This window comes from Periplaneta americana, chromosome 6 (genome assembly GCF_040183065.1).
Source record: "Periplaneta americana isolate PAMFEO1 chromosome 6, P.americana_PAMFEO1_priV1, whole genome shotgun sequence".
In the NCBI taxonomy this organism is placed as follows: Eukaryota; Metazoa; Arthropoda; class Insecta; order Blattodea; family Blattidae; genus Periplaneta; species Periplaneta americana.
Genome location: NC_091122.1, coordinates 141,133,368 through 141,151,060, shown reverse-complemented (window position 1 = coordinate 141,151,060; position 17,693 = coordinate 141,133,368). Strand labels below are relative to the sequence as shown.

The 17,693-nt window shown below is 34.3% G+C and overlaps 1 protein-coding gene across 3 annotated transcripts; it reads left to right on the top strand.

Moving 5' to 3' along the window:
- Window positions 1-512: 512 nt before the first annotated feature.
- Orc5 (origin recognition complex subunit 5) lies at window positions 513-17,116 on the top strand. 3 transcript variants are annotated; one of them, XR_011332700.1, is made up of 11 exons: window positions 513-690; window positions 1,512-1,596; window positions 2,117-2,288; window positions 5,094-5,215; window positions 6,128-6,317; window positions 6,751-6,887; window positions 10,542-10,681; window positions 12,714-13,020; window positions 14,849-14,958; window positions 15,665-15,769; window positions 16,649-17,116. XR_011332700.1 is itself a non-coding variant. In XM_069829126.1 (10 exons), exons 2-10 carry the CDS (start codon window positions 1,531-1,533, stop codon window positions 15,708-15,710), a joined length of 1,290 nt encoding a protein of 429 aa, XP_069685227.1. In that variant the 5' UTR covers window positions 513-690; window positions 1,512-1,530; the 3' UTR covers window positions 15,711-15,994. The 3 variants fall into 3 exon arrangements, 2 of the variants coding, with proteins under 2 accessions (XP_069685227.1, XP_069685229.1); XM_069829126.1 differs by lacking the exon at window positions 16,649-17,116 and having other exon boundaries at window positions 15,665-15,994; XM_069829128.1 differs by lacking the exon at window positions 16,649-17,116 and having other exon boundaries at window positions 525-557; window positions 1,516-1,596; window positions 15,665-15,994.
- The last annotated feature ends 577 nt before the right edge of the window (window positions 17,117-17,693 follow it).

The following is a 17,693-nucleotide window of genomic DNA, read 5'->3' as shown; positions in this document are numbered from 1 at the left end:
AAACTGATGGACAATTAATATTGGCTGTTGTTACTGCAGTAATAAATTTAATCTTGAAAGAACAGAACATGTTCAATAGTTTCGACTTCCATGACAATGACATGAAATTATTACTTAATAAACTTTTCAAACGACCAAATACGCATTCCGCCATGATGGATTATGAACAGACCCATGAGCCAACTCGTACTCAAAGACGTTCTCTACTCTTTGACGGTCGAGGTTTGCAACAGTGTTGCCAAGCCAGCAGTTTTCTCGCTAGATCTAGCGTTTTTCGGCGTTAGTTTAGCCCTAGATCTTATATAATACTTGTTTGATCTAGGGTTTAGCGGGTAAAATTTATGAAATTTGTATTGCTGATATAGGGATTTAGCGGGTATTTTTAATACTCAGAGCTGCAAAATATTATAATTTTACAATGACAATATAGCAATTTAGCAGTTTCTGTACGGCTTCACAGCGGATTTTTAAGAATCGTGTTGGCGACACTGGTTTGCAAGTTTTCCCGCGTTTTCGAATTTTAGTCTTACAGACCTGTATGACTTGTGTATGTGTAGGTATTGTTTTAGAACGAGAAATACTATATAAACGTGAGAATCATGAATTTGTAATGTTAACGAAAAACGTCGGCTATCCACATAGTGTCTATTGTACTATTTTTACTACCATTACGCCTTTGTGAAATAGAAGGTACAGAATTTTGAAGTTTTTCTTTACAATTGCGTTACCACATGTGTAAAATGTATAGGCCTACGTACCTACTTCACTTCTAGTTTAGTCAGATATAGGGACCGTGAAGAAAAGAAAGAAATAAGGGTGAAAAGTTACTGTGGAAGTTGTGGCAGCCGGAGAGGTTCGGGCACGCAGAATCTGTCCGTCGAGATGGAAGGGGTAGTGCATATATCTCATCCATGCGTTTCCTTACTGATCACTGGGAAAAGGCGAATTTTCGTAAGGTCGAGTCAGCTAGAGGCTAGGCTAGATTAGATTAGATTGGTTGAGGCTTTTGGTATGCCTTGTCAGGACATTTTGTGGTGAAAATTCGGTATCTCCCCACACTACACATGGGAGAGAAAACGTACTTAAATCATTGAAACCTTTTCACATTTCTCGGCCACACGTCACTTACTTACCTTCTCAACTAAACCACTATTCTTGTCACATGCTATCCCGTCATTTAACTCATCTAACCCATAACAAAACGCAAATCTGAACTCAGTCCCGTGTGTGGTCTAGGGAGATATAGAAGATTGGCCCTTTTTGTTTATATGACTTAACGCATGTGCTGTGTTGCATGACATTTGGATCATTTTGAAGGTAAAGTCGCTGTCATCTCCCTATCATCTCTTCTATTTTGTCACACCTCTCGTAGTTCGGTTGTTTGAGGTTAGCTTAGTTAAGTTGATTTAGATGAGCTTTTGTGAGGAAGGAAGAGTGACCTTTCCTTGAAATTTTCTGACATTCGTCCTGTGTTGCTTGTCTCTAATGTAGGATTATAACTTATGTTACAGGTAGCATCGTACATAGAATATGCAGTTCCACGATATTTCTTGCAGAAAAGAGCAAATTTCTTACATAATGCAACTAATTGGTCAGGTATGTAGACCTAATGTAAAAGTGTTTGTGATATTGTGATTATTTATAGCCTTCTCTTTTTATATATGATAATTATGGTAGACAAAATTAAGCCGCTCATAATGTTTTTATTGGTGCTTTTGCTTTTTATATAGACTAATTTGTGGTTTTCTTAGTTTACGACTTGAGAAATGCTTTGGCTTATGTAAATTTTGCTGTTATGCTTACTATGACAGTAATACATTATTACTCTGCATTGTAGGTGTTACTCAGTCTCGTAAGATTCAGCTTTCAACATAGCTATATTTGAAAGTATGTGAAGTGACTGTCTAACACATGGCCATCTCCATTAACGTTTACTATATTATTATTTCACCATGTTTCTTATGTCTTCGAATAACTCTGTAATTTAAAACAAATTACATAAAATATTACCTTCATCCTTCTGTTAAGATTTATATGCGGGATGAGAAGTTTTTCCTTGTTCTTGAGTGATTATAACATCCTACACTGAACTGATTATTTCGTATGTTTCTGTTAGGCAGGAGAGCCTTTGCCATCAGCAGTGTTTGTGTTTGGCCACAATGCAACTGGAAAAACCTTTGTTGTGAGCCGCATTCTGGAAACTATTGGCTATAGTCATGCTGTGGTGAATTGTGTAGAATGTTACATGCCACAGTTACTTTTTGAACCAATACTTAACAAAATTCATGGTAAGGATGACTTTTTGTTTTACATATTTCAGTTTGAAGATGGCATGATGTAACATAACTCAGCGTCATTGAAAAATTGGAATAGATTGCATGAGTTTATATTTTAAGGCGAGTAAATTTTTCTAAGCTCAAAGCAAGATACCATTCCAACAATCAACTGATCTGATTTTCACATTTATTTCTTGGTACTCTAAAATGCAAATTGGCTGTATTAGTATTTAGTAGCAGCACCACCACCACAATCACCACCTTTTTTTTAACAATTGTCTTATGTTAGATTGGCATCTATGGTAATCTTATTTATCACACTGTGTATGACGCCCCTATCATTTTAAATTTTTATTGCATACACAGTTAAATTAAAATGTGTTCAATATAATATAAACCCATTTACACTTTGATATCAAGTTTAGTATCTAATTTGTAAAACATTCTGTTCCTTTTCATTTCAACAACTGATGTAGATAGTTTGCATAAAATCTGGTTCGGTTTCACATATGATGTATCTTTATTGATTTTAAAAGCAATCCATAACTGCCAGCACTCTTGAGAACATTATTTTAACGTCGTCTTCATCTACAAACCTTTGCAACATATCTGAAACTTTGGTTATACGATCATAAAATTTGACTAATACAAAAGTTCTTACTTCAGTATCTGTAGACATTAATTCATTCCCTTCCTTAAAAGAAACTCTACTCGTATCTGCCAACTCATGTGTCTGCATCATGCATCGAAGAATTCTTAGAAACAGACTTTAAAGTTGAAGGGCTGATACCTGTCTGATAATCATATCTGACATCCTTCCTTAAAAAGAAGGTAGCAACATTTCCTTCTTATATGGTAGACTCATGCAGTGTGCTTATGTTAGGCCTATCCCTTTTATAGTTGTGACACTTTTAAACTACTGTACTTAAATTAAGTCTGCTGCGAAATGTTGAAGCAGTTGATCAAACACAAAAGCAAATGTTAGGCCAAACCTAAAAATTTTGCAGCTGACACATATTGAAAGTAATTTTGTTTCTTGCTTTTTCATTTCAAGAATTTTATCATCTCGTTAAGTGCAATATTTAAAGAAAATTTCATCTAAATGTGGTCATAACTAATATTACATCATGCACAACTCACACTACTGCCACTCACTCTACATATTTTCAGATTTCAGAATAGGCTCTTGTATAATACCAACAATGCATTTTTTATTGATTGAAGATTAATTTTGTGAAAGTTCATTTAATGTACTTCAAGGAAATATGATTTTAAAATACATTGCTTTTGTCCTTCATTTCATGCAGTGACTTGTAGGCCTACGAGTATTTCTGTGATGAATGAATATGCCTTAGGAGATTAGTGGCCACATGCATCAATGTCAGTTAAAAATGTAGTACCCATGGGTTACGAAACCATGATTAAAAAGTAACAATGGTTAAAATGTAATTTCTGTGAACCATACATAACCACCAGTTATTTAATCATGACATCTCATTTGATAAAATCTGTGATGGTACACTGTTTCTACAACATGGACTCAAGTCACATTAAGACTTTCCCAGTGCTTTCATCTGTCAGCTTTGTGGATAAATACTGGGAGGCATCCCTCCTTCGTAGTTTCACTTTGCACATTGTTTGCTTTATTTTGTTTTCTATCTTTCATTTTGGTTTTAATCGCCATTGTACGACCAATGACTCCAGTCAAATGCCACTGCATTGAATAAAAAAAAAGACCACTGTTTCTACAAAATGACAAAAGGAAAGCATCTATACCTCTGCAAAGATAACAGTCATTGTCTAAAAATGACTGTACTTACTCTGTTCTACATCAAAACAAACATATTCTATATTTGCACGTTATGTTTGTTTGCCTTTGGATGCTGTTATGTTTATGTGTTACATTTTTTTTTTTCCCAGTCCTGTTTGGTTAGAATCGTACAAAATGGAAAATTAAAAGCGAAAATGATTATATGCAATGTGAGTCTGAAGTATTGTTAAATTTGGTAATTATCTATTAAGTACTGTTTTGGTTTTTTATGAAATTAATATTTTAAAACCTTCTGATTATTTTTCTTAATGTGGAAACACTTAGAAAAAGTGAGCAGAAAACAATCGCAGTTTAGATTTAATACATTTATGTACTTACGGATATTGGCTGATTGGAAGTGGTGGTCAGCCAGTGTTTGATGTGATTTGTGAATAAACAGTTCACTTTGTGCAGAAAAGACAAAGACATAAATGGTTCATCTTTTTAATATCTATCGCGACATTCATAGTAAACCTTAAGATTTTGAAGAGATATGAAATTATCAGCAACGAAACTTTCCACACAATTTATTTTTTATTGGTTAAACTATGCATTGTAGAAAAATATTTCATTGGAAGTATTGGTTCTATTTCATGCAAAGAATCTCCTATTGAAATTTGTGTGTATATGTGTGTGTGAGCGTGTGCATGCGTTTATATATATATATATATATATATATATATATATATATATATATATATTAATATAATATTTATTTATTTCATCTCAACATTTACATCCATGTCATGGACCTCACGATTTTGTATCAGGTGCCACAATTACATTCATTACAGATATACCTTTTGTAGATGTTTGTATAATTTAGAGTCATACCTCTTACTTACATTCCCTCATTATTGTATCCTCCTCTTTCCCTTACACTCATTTACTATTTACTATAATGTCTTACTTCTGTCCCCATCTAAATTGATCTGTATTCCCTCATTTAAAACCCAATGACAATTGTGTATATATTAAATTTAATAAAATCCCTATTATCTTTTTAGGTCATAAACTGTCAGGTGCAAACAATTATGCTCCATTTATCAGCTGTGATAATATGATGGACTTTGTTAATTGCCTCAGGAACTCTGAAACAGTAGCGCAGGAGAATAACCCATGCATAATCGTAAGTGTCTGTAAAGTTAGTTAATAAAGGTGATGAACGGGAAATGCATCTTCTCGAAAGTGTCTACTTTTAGTAATATACAGTACAAGTAATTTTATGTTTAATGAAAAGTTTTAAATTGAAACCCTATTTAAGTAATTCATCTCTGTAAATTACTTGAAGTCAGGGGCAACACCAGGATGTTAATTTGGGGAGCTTTCAGTGGGAGAGTTTCCTGTGATATTGTGATAACCACTACAAGGAAGGAAAGATAGAAGATGGACTTAACAAGAAAGGCCGTTCATTTAATTATATATACACACTTTCTAAATTTATTTGAGGACAATGCAACTTGTGTGTGAATGGCAGTATGTTATATTTGAGATTGGCGCAGTTATGTATGTCGTATCAACTTAAGCAGGCGAAAGGTATGTGCTGTATGAAGAACTAATTGGTATCACAGAATATGTCCACTGCTATGGAGTAACCGTTAACATGCCTAACTGTGAAACAAGTGGACCCGGGTTCAAATGCTGGTTGGGGTTTTTTTCAGGGTTTTCCCTCAAGGAATTGAAGCAGAATTGCTGGGAAATTTTAGGTGTTGGACCTCAGCTTCATTTCACCATCATTAATTCACATGTCATTATCATCTATACTATAACCTGAGTTAAGTTCGTGGCATGGTCGTTTGGCTGCAATCATCATTCACAGAACGGGAATGGTTAAGCGCAGTAAGACTCGGGCTGCAGTGTAAGCCTTCGCATCTCTCCTCCTCCATTAAAAAAAACTTCACAGGATATCTGACACAACTGCGACTGTATGAACTAGATTAGGTGTCATGTGAAACTGATACTGTTATAACAAGTTCAGCAGTGTTCAAGAACATATTTTTGTGCACAAAATTTAACTGTCTCTTTTTTTTCTATCTTTTAGGTTCTGGATAAATGTGAAAAACTTAGAGATATGGATGCTAATCTTCTTCCAGGATTTCTTCACCTTCAAGAATTGACTGGTTTACCTAATTTATGTGTCTTTTTGCTTAGTGATGTTGTTTGGGAGAAATTTCGTATTAAGGAAGGTTTTCAAGAACCAGTGCAAGTCCATTTTCCACAATATACAAAAGGTGTATTTTTATTTTCATAATATATTATTGCAATTTTTATCAGATTTTTTGCTTTCGTTACCTTTCATATTTCAAGGTTCTAATAGTAGAAAGTAGGCAATGCTAAAATTAGAATCCATATATAATGTGCATTATAGAACCTTTGTATCACTTAAATTTATTTGTAAGATAGGCCTAGTGCTGTTCTCGTTGTGATAAGTATTGCAAAACAATTGTCCAGTAATATTGATTTCATTATTTAATTCATGCACATTGAAATTTTACATGTCTTGAAGTACTTAGAAAATTGTATGTTCAGGCCAATATCTTGTAGGGCACATATTATGAAAAATGATCACACGAGCTTTTTTTTAAAGGCAAGTAGGAGATGTTACTTGTTATGAAAAATTATTATAGTGCTTTTACTTACAGAACTCAATTTATTTTTTAATAGATGAACTTGTGGAGATTTTGTCACGAGATCGTCCACCAGGAGACATATGGCCGGAATATTTTTATGACAGCTATGTAAGGCTATTCTTAGGCATCTTTCATAGAGCATGCCGTGATCTTAATGAACTTAGACATATGGTAAGTATGACACTGAATTCTGTTTTATCATGACATTATTAATTCTTTGACACATGGAATAGAGCATTTTGCAAATGTTCAGAATAAATCATGTCATGTTTTATATATTTAACGTGACTTTTTGATGTACTCTTAATTTGTTTCGTAATAGGATTATACTTTGCGAAAAGAAATGCACGTGAAAATTATGTTCAGAATAAGCACCATTAAAGTTTTCCTTATGTCTTCCCTAAATGCTAGAGATTTCTTAGCTAGTATTAAAATACTGTTAATTAGCATATCCAAAACCTGACACCAGAGCAATACATTGGTTTAAATACGTTACGAAGTCATATGATCTTAAGACTTTGTGGACTATGTTGATTTTTTTTAAAGACCTTGCCAACCACATCTTCAGTGCATACCTGACTTCGTTTTCTTGAAAATATCAAGATCGTAATTGTGATATTAAGTGTTGGTGAATAACGAAAGGTATTCTTTTCCCTTGTGCTCTTAATGTCGAGTAATGAAATAACATTCAGAAAAACATCTGTTTCCTAATTTTTTTTGGAAAAGAATTTTTAGGTTGCCATGGTCTTTTATGAATAATTATTTTTTTTATACTTCCAATCACTTTGGAGTAGTGGAGTGGAGTGAAGGCTTGGGATCAAATTCTGGTTGGGACAAGTTGTCTGTTTGATGTTTTCTCCAAACCCATTTAGAGCAAATGCTGGGAACTTTTGGCGCTGAACCCGAGGCTCATTTCACTGTGATCACCTTCGTTTTCATCAATCCTGCTTCCTTCCATGCTCATGTCCTATCATACAGGGCGAACTGAATCCAAACAAATGGGTGCCCCAGATTCTTCATCGTAATCCCCCCCCCCCCTACACAAATAAAACTAGGCAGAGCTGCAAATGAAATAGACACCAATATATGTGATGTTAAAAAAATACTGTTACTAAGTTCCTTCCCAATCCTCCAGTCCTTTGTAACATAATTTTCTGCGTCATTTCTTACCTTTCATGACTGGCCAGCCATCTTTCCAAGATGTATTGCAACTAGTTGAGTGTGGTACCCTCTATAGAGAAAAAAAGAGAATTAAAGGAAACTGCTGAAAAGTGGACATGCCTAACAAAAAAATTATTAGGCCTACCATTCTCACTGTCTTGTTTGTTTCCCTAAAATGGTGTTACTTTAAAATTTGGTTTAAGGATATTTTTCTCTTGCAACAGCTTCGACTAAACACTATATTGAAACTGAAGACGACCACAATAGCGTCTTAAAAAAGAACTGATTATTGAATTCTAGGCCACTGGCATAGCTTAGGCAATAGCGTGTTTGTCTATTCATCTGGAATTGCGTTCAGGCACGGATTTGAATCCTGCTTGTGCTTGGACTGACCACCTGGTTCGTTTTTTCTCAAAGATTTTCCTCAACTGTATGGTGAATGCCAGGTAATGTCATGGCAAATCCTCGGACTCGTCTCTCTAAATACTATCTCACAATCATCAATTCCATTGATCCTAGATAACATAGCAATTGATACATTATCATTGAATAATTGATTAAGAAAATTTATTGAATTCTGCCTGCCAGTCTTGTGATACTTTGCATTACAAAATAAAAAAATACGAAATAAAAAAAAGAAGAAACGAATGCAGAAATAAATCTGATAATATACCACTCAAAGTGTAATTCGACACATTTTATGGCATCTGTGTGTGTTAACTGAAGAAAATTGAGACCTAGACATAGTGTCTGTAAACCTGTTAGCAGGATCAGAATAGGAGGGTCGATGCTAAGCCCAATATGAGTCCACTGCTGTGGAGTAACTAACTGCATCTGACTGTGGAATGAATGGGCCTGGGTTCAAATCCTGGTGGAACAAGTTATGTGGTTTGTTTTTTCTGATGTTTTCACTCTACCAATTGAAGTGGAATTGCTGGTTAAATTTCGGCATTGAATCTTGGACTCATTTCGCCACCATGTATTCACTTGTCATTGTCATCATTACCATATCCTGGGTTAAGTTCACAGTGAAGCATGCTGCATTCATACAAGAGCATGACTGTTCGATGACATGTCATTCACAAGCATTCCTGAATTCCAGCTGATAACGTATGGAGGGAGCTGACCTAGGGATGAGTGAGGTTGCCTGCTCGAAACATGGATATGCAATGAACCTTAGTGTAGTCATCTGATGTGGTTTGGGAATGTGCCCAATTTGAGGATTAACACAATAGATCTAGGTTACAATGTTGAGTCATAGTGCCCTCAACCTGAAATTCTTCAAAGCACAATATGAAGGTGCTGAATTGTTTTTAGCCCATTCATTGTGATTATCATAGACAAAAATGGGGAATAGCTTCCAACTGAAATTTTTTCGTATATTAATGAAATGATTTAACTTAAGTTTTCAGAATATCACTTAAAGAGGAATTCAACAAAACACATTTTCTCAACCCAGAATAGTAAAATTTTGTCGAAGAATAAAGTTTACAGTTTACATGTAATGTACAGTTTTTTATTTCCTTGTATATGCACAGAGACCTTAGGGCTCATTATAAGACCAGAGATACCCATATTTGGAGGGTTTTGTGCCATAGTAAATCCGTCACTGATCTGAAGTCTCTTTGTGTTACTTCATAAAGTAAAATTTCTATTTGAAAATTCTCCTTTCTCTCTCTGTCTTTCACATACACAATAATAATAATAATTCTTGCAATTGCAATGCATACTCTACTTTCCTTGAGAAAGAAGTATAAATGTTTGTATGTATTCTCAAAATGTTTATAAAGTGAAACCTCTCCTTATGGACACCTCCAAGATACATACACTCCTCATATACGGACAGATTTTTATGTCCCAACTGAAATAATATAGAAATAATGATAAATTTAAGTCTCGTTTATGGACACTCTCAGATATGGTCACAGACAGTTGTTTCACAGTCCTAAAGCTTGCTTTAGCTTTTGACTGCGGACAGAACTTGGATTTCAAGACCTAATGTGTTACAAAAATGGAAAATTTAGTTTTAAGAATTGTACAGAAATTCCTTAACATGAAAGATGACAATAAGGATCTCGTAGGCTACCACTACCCCAGCCGACTACCCCTTGTTGGCTGGAAGCGGGTGGATAAACAAAGTCATAAAATTTAACCTGTTCGATGGGTCCAAGGTTTTCACGATTGTGAAATTGTATTTGACACATGATAAGGTTAGTACAGTAGGATTATTCTCTTCACTTCAATCAGTTCTGTTTCGAGAGACATTGCACCTGAACGTAAAAGTTAAGTTGAAAACTGTAAATTACAGTACTGCATAAATGTAGACCTAGAATAAAATTGCATGGCACAGTACTGTATTTTCCTTTTTCGGTCTTATCTACTGTAGTTCTACTGTAGTACAGTAGACTGTATTTGAAATTAAACTACAGTAATACATTTTATTTAAAGCATGAACAGATACATAATGCATATTATAAATTTACTGTTAGATTGGGAAGCCTCCCTGCCAGTAAAGGACACCTCCCAGATGTGGACAGATTGTTACGTCCCTTCGATGTCTGTAAATGAGAGGTTTCACTGTACTTGAAGCAATACTGTACATCTTACATTTGAAATAAGTCAGTAAAATGTGGTGCAAGATTCAGACACTTTTTGTCATTTCAGGCTCAGCTTAATTTTCCGAAATATTGTGACCCTGTTCTGAAAGGAGAAACGAAAATGGATGATGTGAACAGATTATGGAGAAATGTAACACCTCATCTCAAATTATCTTTGGCACAGTTATACTTGAAGACGGCTTCTACGTAAGTTTTCTAAATTATTTTGTATAAAAATTGTTAAATTTTGTTGACCTATATTTACTGAAATTTTAATAACATTGTATAATGTCCTTACTTGTACCAGAATTGTTTAATTTAAGATCTTTACGAATTGTTAGTTTTGTCATTGTTGATAAATTTACTTATTAAAATATCTTGTTTATTAATCACATTAAGACAAGATAAAGTTTTTTGAGGCTCAGTGTTAGTCAGATGGCTAGAGAAGTGGCTTTCCACGCTGGTAACTTGATTTGAATCCTGATGGGCCCAAGTGGAATATGTGGCGGTCAGTGATGGTTTTCGGTGAGAGGTTTTTGCAGGGTACTTCTTTTTCCTCTACCAGCATTCCATTAATAATAATACTGTTATATTATAGACCACTTCCTATGTTGTATCTAGGGTAACTCCCTGTGGTGGCAAAAAGCACAATTGAAGACCTATTTTTCCAAAGAGGCATTTTGCCAAAAACAACTTTCTGAGATATTGATTGAAAACACACTGCGAAATGGATGTTGAGATACCTTCGACCCATATTTTGGTACAAAAATGAATCACTTACAGTGGAGCCAAGACAGAGCGCATTTAGTATGTTCTCATATCGATGCACCTCCCTTAGATTGAATGAAATGAAATTTGATGGCACTTAGTCCCTTTGGAAAGTTACAGTGCATCCTTTTTAGAAGTGATGCTTGGGTGAATGACCCACGTCAAATATCTGCCAATGGGGAAAAAAGTTTTTTTTTTATTTTTATTTCATAAAACTTCATGCTGTAATTGCAACCTCACTAGAAGTTACCACACTGTATTGAATTTGCCGAGAAATGATTTTATCTGTTACTTTACAAAAGTATGTTGTAACATGTTTTACAGAATAACTGTGTGAACACTGATTTCAGAAAATATAATAGCAATATGAACGATATTTTTGGATAGAATCTGTTACCAAAAAGAAATTCTCCAGAACAGGAGATTAAGTGCAGTGTAGGGATGAAAAAAATATATGTCTGTGTGTGTATGTACTTGAGTGCTTATATTAGTTGGGGTGCAATATAAACAAGAGAAAATTCCGAGTTAAGGGGTTAGGTGCAACTTAAAGGAGTAAAATTTTGGAAATATTGAACATTTTTTTCCCTCCATTACTGTATCTTGTACAGTAATGAAAATTAGTATGTGTAAAACACTGTCCTTCTGCTATATGATAAACATATTTTTACAACTCAAAAAGTATCCAAAATTCTGTGATGAAATTTTTTGTGTATATTTATGCATATCATATCTTCTACAATATGTTGCAAAATCACTTCTCTACCTTTGATAGATTGTCTGATAAAAAATAAATTCATTTAAAAAAAATGGTCAAATATCTAATACAAAAAAAATTGTTTATTAAGGAATGTGGTTGAAAGAGCATGATATTGTAAACATGAGTTTCAGCAATAAAATAAAAGAGAGAGAACATGAAAAAGTTAACAAGCTTATGAATTATGAGGGAAATGCTTCATCACTGCACAGAGAACTTTGAAAAAAAAAAAAATATAAATATATATATTTTTTTAAATTGTAAAAATATTTTTTTCATATAGCAGAAGGATAGTGTTTTACACATACCAATTTTCATTATTGTACAAGATACAGTAATGGAGGAAAAATATGTTGAATATTTCCAAAAATTTTACTGTTGTAAGCTATACCTAACCCCTTAAATTAGATGAAGAATTATCATTGTTTGCGCTGGTTTTATTTTCTTGCCACTAAGCGACATTTTCACTGTTTATAGAATTGCATTATGCATTCAGCAAGATAGTGTTAAATCTCTCTTGGACAGTCACTCATCATTATCACTAATTGCTGTTGCATTAAAAATAAAAAAGAACTACTGTACATAGCTGTAATTAAAACATTTCAGATATATAATGTAGGATAGCTCTGCTCGTTTTTCAAACTTACCCTTGATTTTGCAAAAAGCACTTCCCAATCTTGATCGTAATATACTATTCTGGTATTTATTTGCTTTAAGGTATGAACAGGAAGAACGTATAAAACCAGCAGCGTTGTCTTCGTCTGCAACTTATGTTTTGAGTTTCGAGCTGCCGTACTATGCAAAGTTTTTTTTGATTGCTGCATATCTGGCATCCTACAATCCTGCAAAAGCAGATTGCCGTCTCTTTGTGAAGAATTGTGGCAAAGAACGTAAAAGAAAGGTTCAAAAGAAACAAGCTGACCAGCTGTTGGGTCCCAAACCATTTGCTTTAGACAGACTTCTGGCAATATTTTATGCCATTGTTGGAGAGGATGTGAACCTCACAGTTAATCTTATTTCTCAGGTAAGAAAAAAATTGATTGGTCATTTGGTAAATAAAATTAAATGATGCTTTCAATTGTAGACGTTAGAGAGTATTTGTAAGGTAATACGATATTAATATTTGTAACTGAGAAGATGATTCACAGTCCTTATTAATTAGAGGTGAAAAGTGCATGATTTCAATACCTCTATATTGCGCCAGGAGAACTGTGCCGAGATTATTTGTTAGATGACGTGAAAAATATAAAATCAGACAGCAAGTCCAGATGAAATTCTAACAACAATAATAAAATTCTCCGTTGCAATTGCTAGGAATCATTTATGTGGCACACACAGTATTTAGGACATTGTTGATTTACAGAACATACCTAATTACTTATAAATTATATTTTATGAAGAACACTGTTTCTTTTCTAAAACACACTTGTGAAATATTCTGTGTCCTGAGCAAACGCATACTCTATATTTGTGTCAGACTATATAAATAATAAATACAAGTATATAAAATCAAAGATTCGTTCATCTTATTTCTCATTCATAAATTGAGATAATTTATTCTGTGGTAGATGTAGCAAACATAAAGGCCTTAAGGAACCAACCTGGACAATACCTAATGTCCCATCCCTACCTTCCCGTGGTGCAGCTGTTAGTAAGCATAATTTTACGAGCTGAACTAAAGGGAGGGCCTACTCATCAATTAGCACTGGTCAGCTTGATGAGTTAATGACTGAATTTGGTATAATTTTCCTCTATTCAATATCTAATTCCCTCTTTGCCCTTTCCTATCCAGTCCTCTGACTGAACTCTTACTTTCTTTGACCCCGACGGCATTAGAGCATTCGAGGCCTAGGGGTTCATTTCACTTTCCTTCCTCCTCTTTCTACTTTTCTGTTCCTAGTGCTGACCTGCTATGGCACTAAAATCGTCCTCCAGTGGCTTAAGGAGGAAAAGCTGGTGATCAACAAGATCTCCCAGCTAGGTCCAATGGACCCGTCGACCAACAGCAGGTGTGGTCCTCCAGCCATTCTGGGGGTTGTGTGTGAATGAAGTAGTCACCAAAACGTTAAAATATGGTGTTCACTTAAATTGGCTACAACTTGCCATTTAATCCACAGTTAATTCCCGATTTACCACGAAAATCGTCTGTAGCTGCATTTAGATTGGCAACAGGCCATGATTGTTTGGCCAAACACCTGCATAGAATTGGAATATATCAGTCCCCTAACTGCCCATTGTGCAACTCAAACCAAGAAATGGATTCGGAACATCTCAAAAACTGTGCTTCAGTGGCTGACCATGATAATATCTTTTAAAAATATTGGAGTGCAAGAGGTCAAATGACTTTATTGTCAAACGCCTGGCATTAGAAAACAACAACAACATAAAAATAACATCCATTAGAAATACTTACTTACTTACTTAGGGCTTTTAAGGAACCCGGAGGTTCATTGCCACCCTCACATAAGCCTGCCGTCGGTCCCTATCCTGAGCAAGATTAGTCCATTAGAAATAGTCACCAAAAATTTGTTATTATTTAGAAATACTTATTTTTAAACAAACAGCATTCTTTGCTAATATTATATATATATATATATATATAAATAAATAATATTAGCAAAGAATATATAATTTTTTTAAATGTCAGCATAGTTACAAAGAAAATTGCGTTATGTATTCTGATTTTTTTTAGAGACAGAGAGAATAACGTGAAGATATTATTGGCACACAGAGCATGGGTTTGCAACATGAAATTTATTGCTTTATGGAGCATGAAAACAATTACATAAAAATAATTATTATAAGTTATACTGCACTAATGTTAGAAATTTATAATTTTTTCTTGTATGCAGATGTCATCTCTGGTAAGACTACGGCTAATTACAGTAATTGGAGATGACCGCATAGACCTACCTCGATATAAGTGTACTGTGGATTTTGAATTTATCAATACTATTGCAAGGTCAGTATGGACTGGATTCTTGTTTGAAAAAGATGAATTTGCTGTATTCTAATTTTTACTGTCTTAACTTCCACATGTGTAGGCTACATCATTTCGTTTCCTTTTACTGCACTATGGTGTCAAGTGCAAATTAGCAGGATAAAATTAATTCTCGCAACTGGAATAAACCGAAATTCCAATAGAAATTCAAATACAGAATCATTGCCTCTTATGGTTGAAACTTTAAATGCAATATAAGATAAAGTGATGTAATCTGAAATCTTCCACCAGCCCAACAAATCATGCAGCATCTTCAGGATTTAACGGCATGTTTACTGTTCAAAACTGATTTTAGAATTAAAAGAAATGTCTCCGAAATCCATTTCATTTAAAGAAAAACATCATCCAGTAGTTAAAGAATGCAGGATAATTGGACAATTAAATTCAATTAAATGATTAATTAAATGTAGCTTTTGTAATGTATGGCACTTTTTGTGCTGGTCAATGGCTTAAGAATTCTCCTTGCACTCAGAATGATAAGTAAAGATTGAAATTATTGTAGAAGTTTGTGAATTGTTTTGATCACTGGAATAGATTGCGAGGTGGATGAGGAATTTACATAATAGAGTTTGTATATGAGTTATTTCTTAATAAATGTTATAATTTGGGTTGTAGGATTACATTCAAAAAGTAAAATATTCATGTTAGTTAACATGTTTTGTTTCAGAACCGTGAGTTTCAACATCAGGAAATATTTATACGAATACATGTGATAGATACATTTGAGATGCTGCTTTCCACAGACTGCTTGTGTGCGTGAAGTTTTCTGACAGTGAGTTCATAATTTTAATTACTGATCTGCCACTGCTGCTGCTGCTCCTGCTGTTGTTATTGCCACATAATTCCTTGCATTGTACATTTCCAGAAACAAAAAATTACCGCCACTAATGGCTGAATGTCTGATCTTGAAGTACAGTTGGCATCTAAAATTGATTTGTTTCCATTCATTATATTATTTCTTTTACTTATCTGCACATTAAAAATAATGAGATATAATTATGCCAGTATGTAGTATACCACCAATTGTACTCTGTGCCCAGAAAGAATGCGAATTATGACGTAATCAATGAATGACCCTTGCATCCCAATGTCCCTCCATTGGCTGTGTAGTAGAGCCATGAACTTCTGCTCACCGAGCTCATGTAATTCGGTTACGTAGTAATTACATTTAAGATCTCTAAATAATGTTTTTACTGGAGTACAAATGTTTAATATAAAAAGTACTCTTTGAAGTGGTGAAAGACATACCAAATAGATCCTAACATATGGAAGAAGAAAGGCAACAGCTTCTATGTTTCGTGATACGTCAGTCAGTTAATGTTAGAGTACTATCCGACCTTGTCTCATGTTTGAACCTGTTTTTGACCCTTTGGCCCAAATCTCTGGAGCCCAGACTTATAAAGATGCAGGACTTCCCATCCCATTACACACATATGCACACGAGCGCTCTTGGGTTCAAAACAAATATGTGTGATGAAAGACTAGGTTAATAATAAATGTAACAGTACTTACCAATAATATTTTATATTGTTGCATGGAGTAATGTGCAACATCATTACTTGTAGAATAAATTTACTCTAAGATCCTTCTTAGTAAATTATTCAGTGATATCGTAATGTCGTGTATCACAGTTCTTAATTCTGTTTCTTAGGTCCTTCTCATCATTTACAAGAGTGACATAACTAACATACCCTTGTGACTGACCCCATAAAAATAAATCCATGCTAGTGAGGCCAGGAGATTTAAGTGGCCAAGCAACAGGTCTGCCATAGCCAATTCACCATTGCCCTGGAATGCACGAACATTATGCAATGGGAACCCATCTTGCTGCTACAACATGCATTGCAGTACCACCAAAGGAACCTCCTCCAGTGAAGAGGAAGAGTTTCCTGAAGAAGGTGCAAGTAAAATTTTTCAGTTGTGATGGGCTGGATAGAAGATGGAACCAACCAGCACACCAGCTGAACAAATAGCACTCTCAATTCTAATGTCATCTAGCAGGCTAATAATGCAATGCCAATTCTATGCTGTCGACAAAAAATGTTTTGGCTTCTTCTACCATCTCATAAATTTAATGTACCAACTTCTGGGACACTTTGTATATATATATATATATATATATATATATATATATATATATATATATATATATATGTTTTTCCCAAAGGCACGGACATTAACTTGCTGTTATTCACCCCAGTTCTATAAGCATGCTCATAGATGTTGCTAGTGCGCAATGCAAGTTACAAATTCAGGGATGATCAACCAGGATTTGAACCCAAGCCTCCTGGCTTGTATGCTCAGTGTGCTAGCACTGAGCCATCTATAATTACCACTAATGAATTCAAGGAATCTGCTAATTTAGGAATTAATCACTGTCACCTAAAGTTCTTTACTTATGCTTCAATTCACTGTGAGCGTCTTTTAAGTTGTCGAAATAGTTCATTTTTTATTTCCACTTCTATTATCCTTTTCTATTTAGTATAAGTATGAATATAGCCTTGACATTTTCCATTTTTAAAGGAATCTTCAGTTTTATTATGATCTTGTAAAGCAAACTCCTGCTTACAGGAATGGCTCGTCAGGTCAATTAAAATTTTCATAATCTCCCTATTCTTCTTAACTTTATTATTGTGTTTATTTCTAAATTTATTGTGTGTTCATTTAATAATTCAGAAATATTGAAAACCTGTTTC

Excerpts from the sequence above, each read along its gene's own strand:
- Orc5 (XM_069829126.1), top strand. The coding sequence starts at position 1,531 with ATGCAGTTCCACGATATTTCTTGCAGAAAAGAGCAAATTTCTTACATA. Across the intron at positions 1,597-2,116 it reads TAATGCAACTAATTGGTCAG|GCAGGAGAGCCTTTGCCATC; the intron begins GTATGTAGACCT and ends TGTTTCTGTTAG. Across the intron at positions 5,216-6,127 it reads AGAATAACCCATGCATAATC|GTTCTGGATAAATGTGAAAA; the intron begins GTAAGTGTCTGT and ends TCTATCTTTTAG.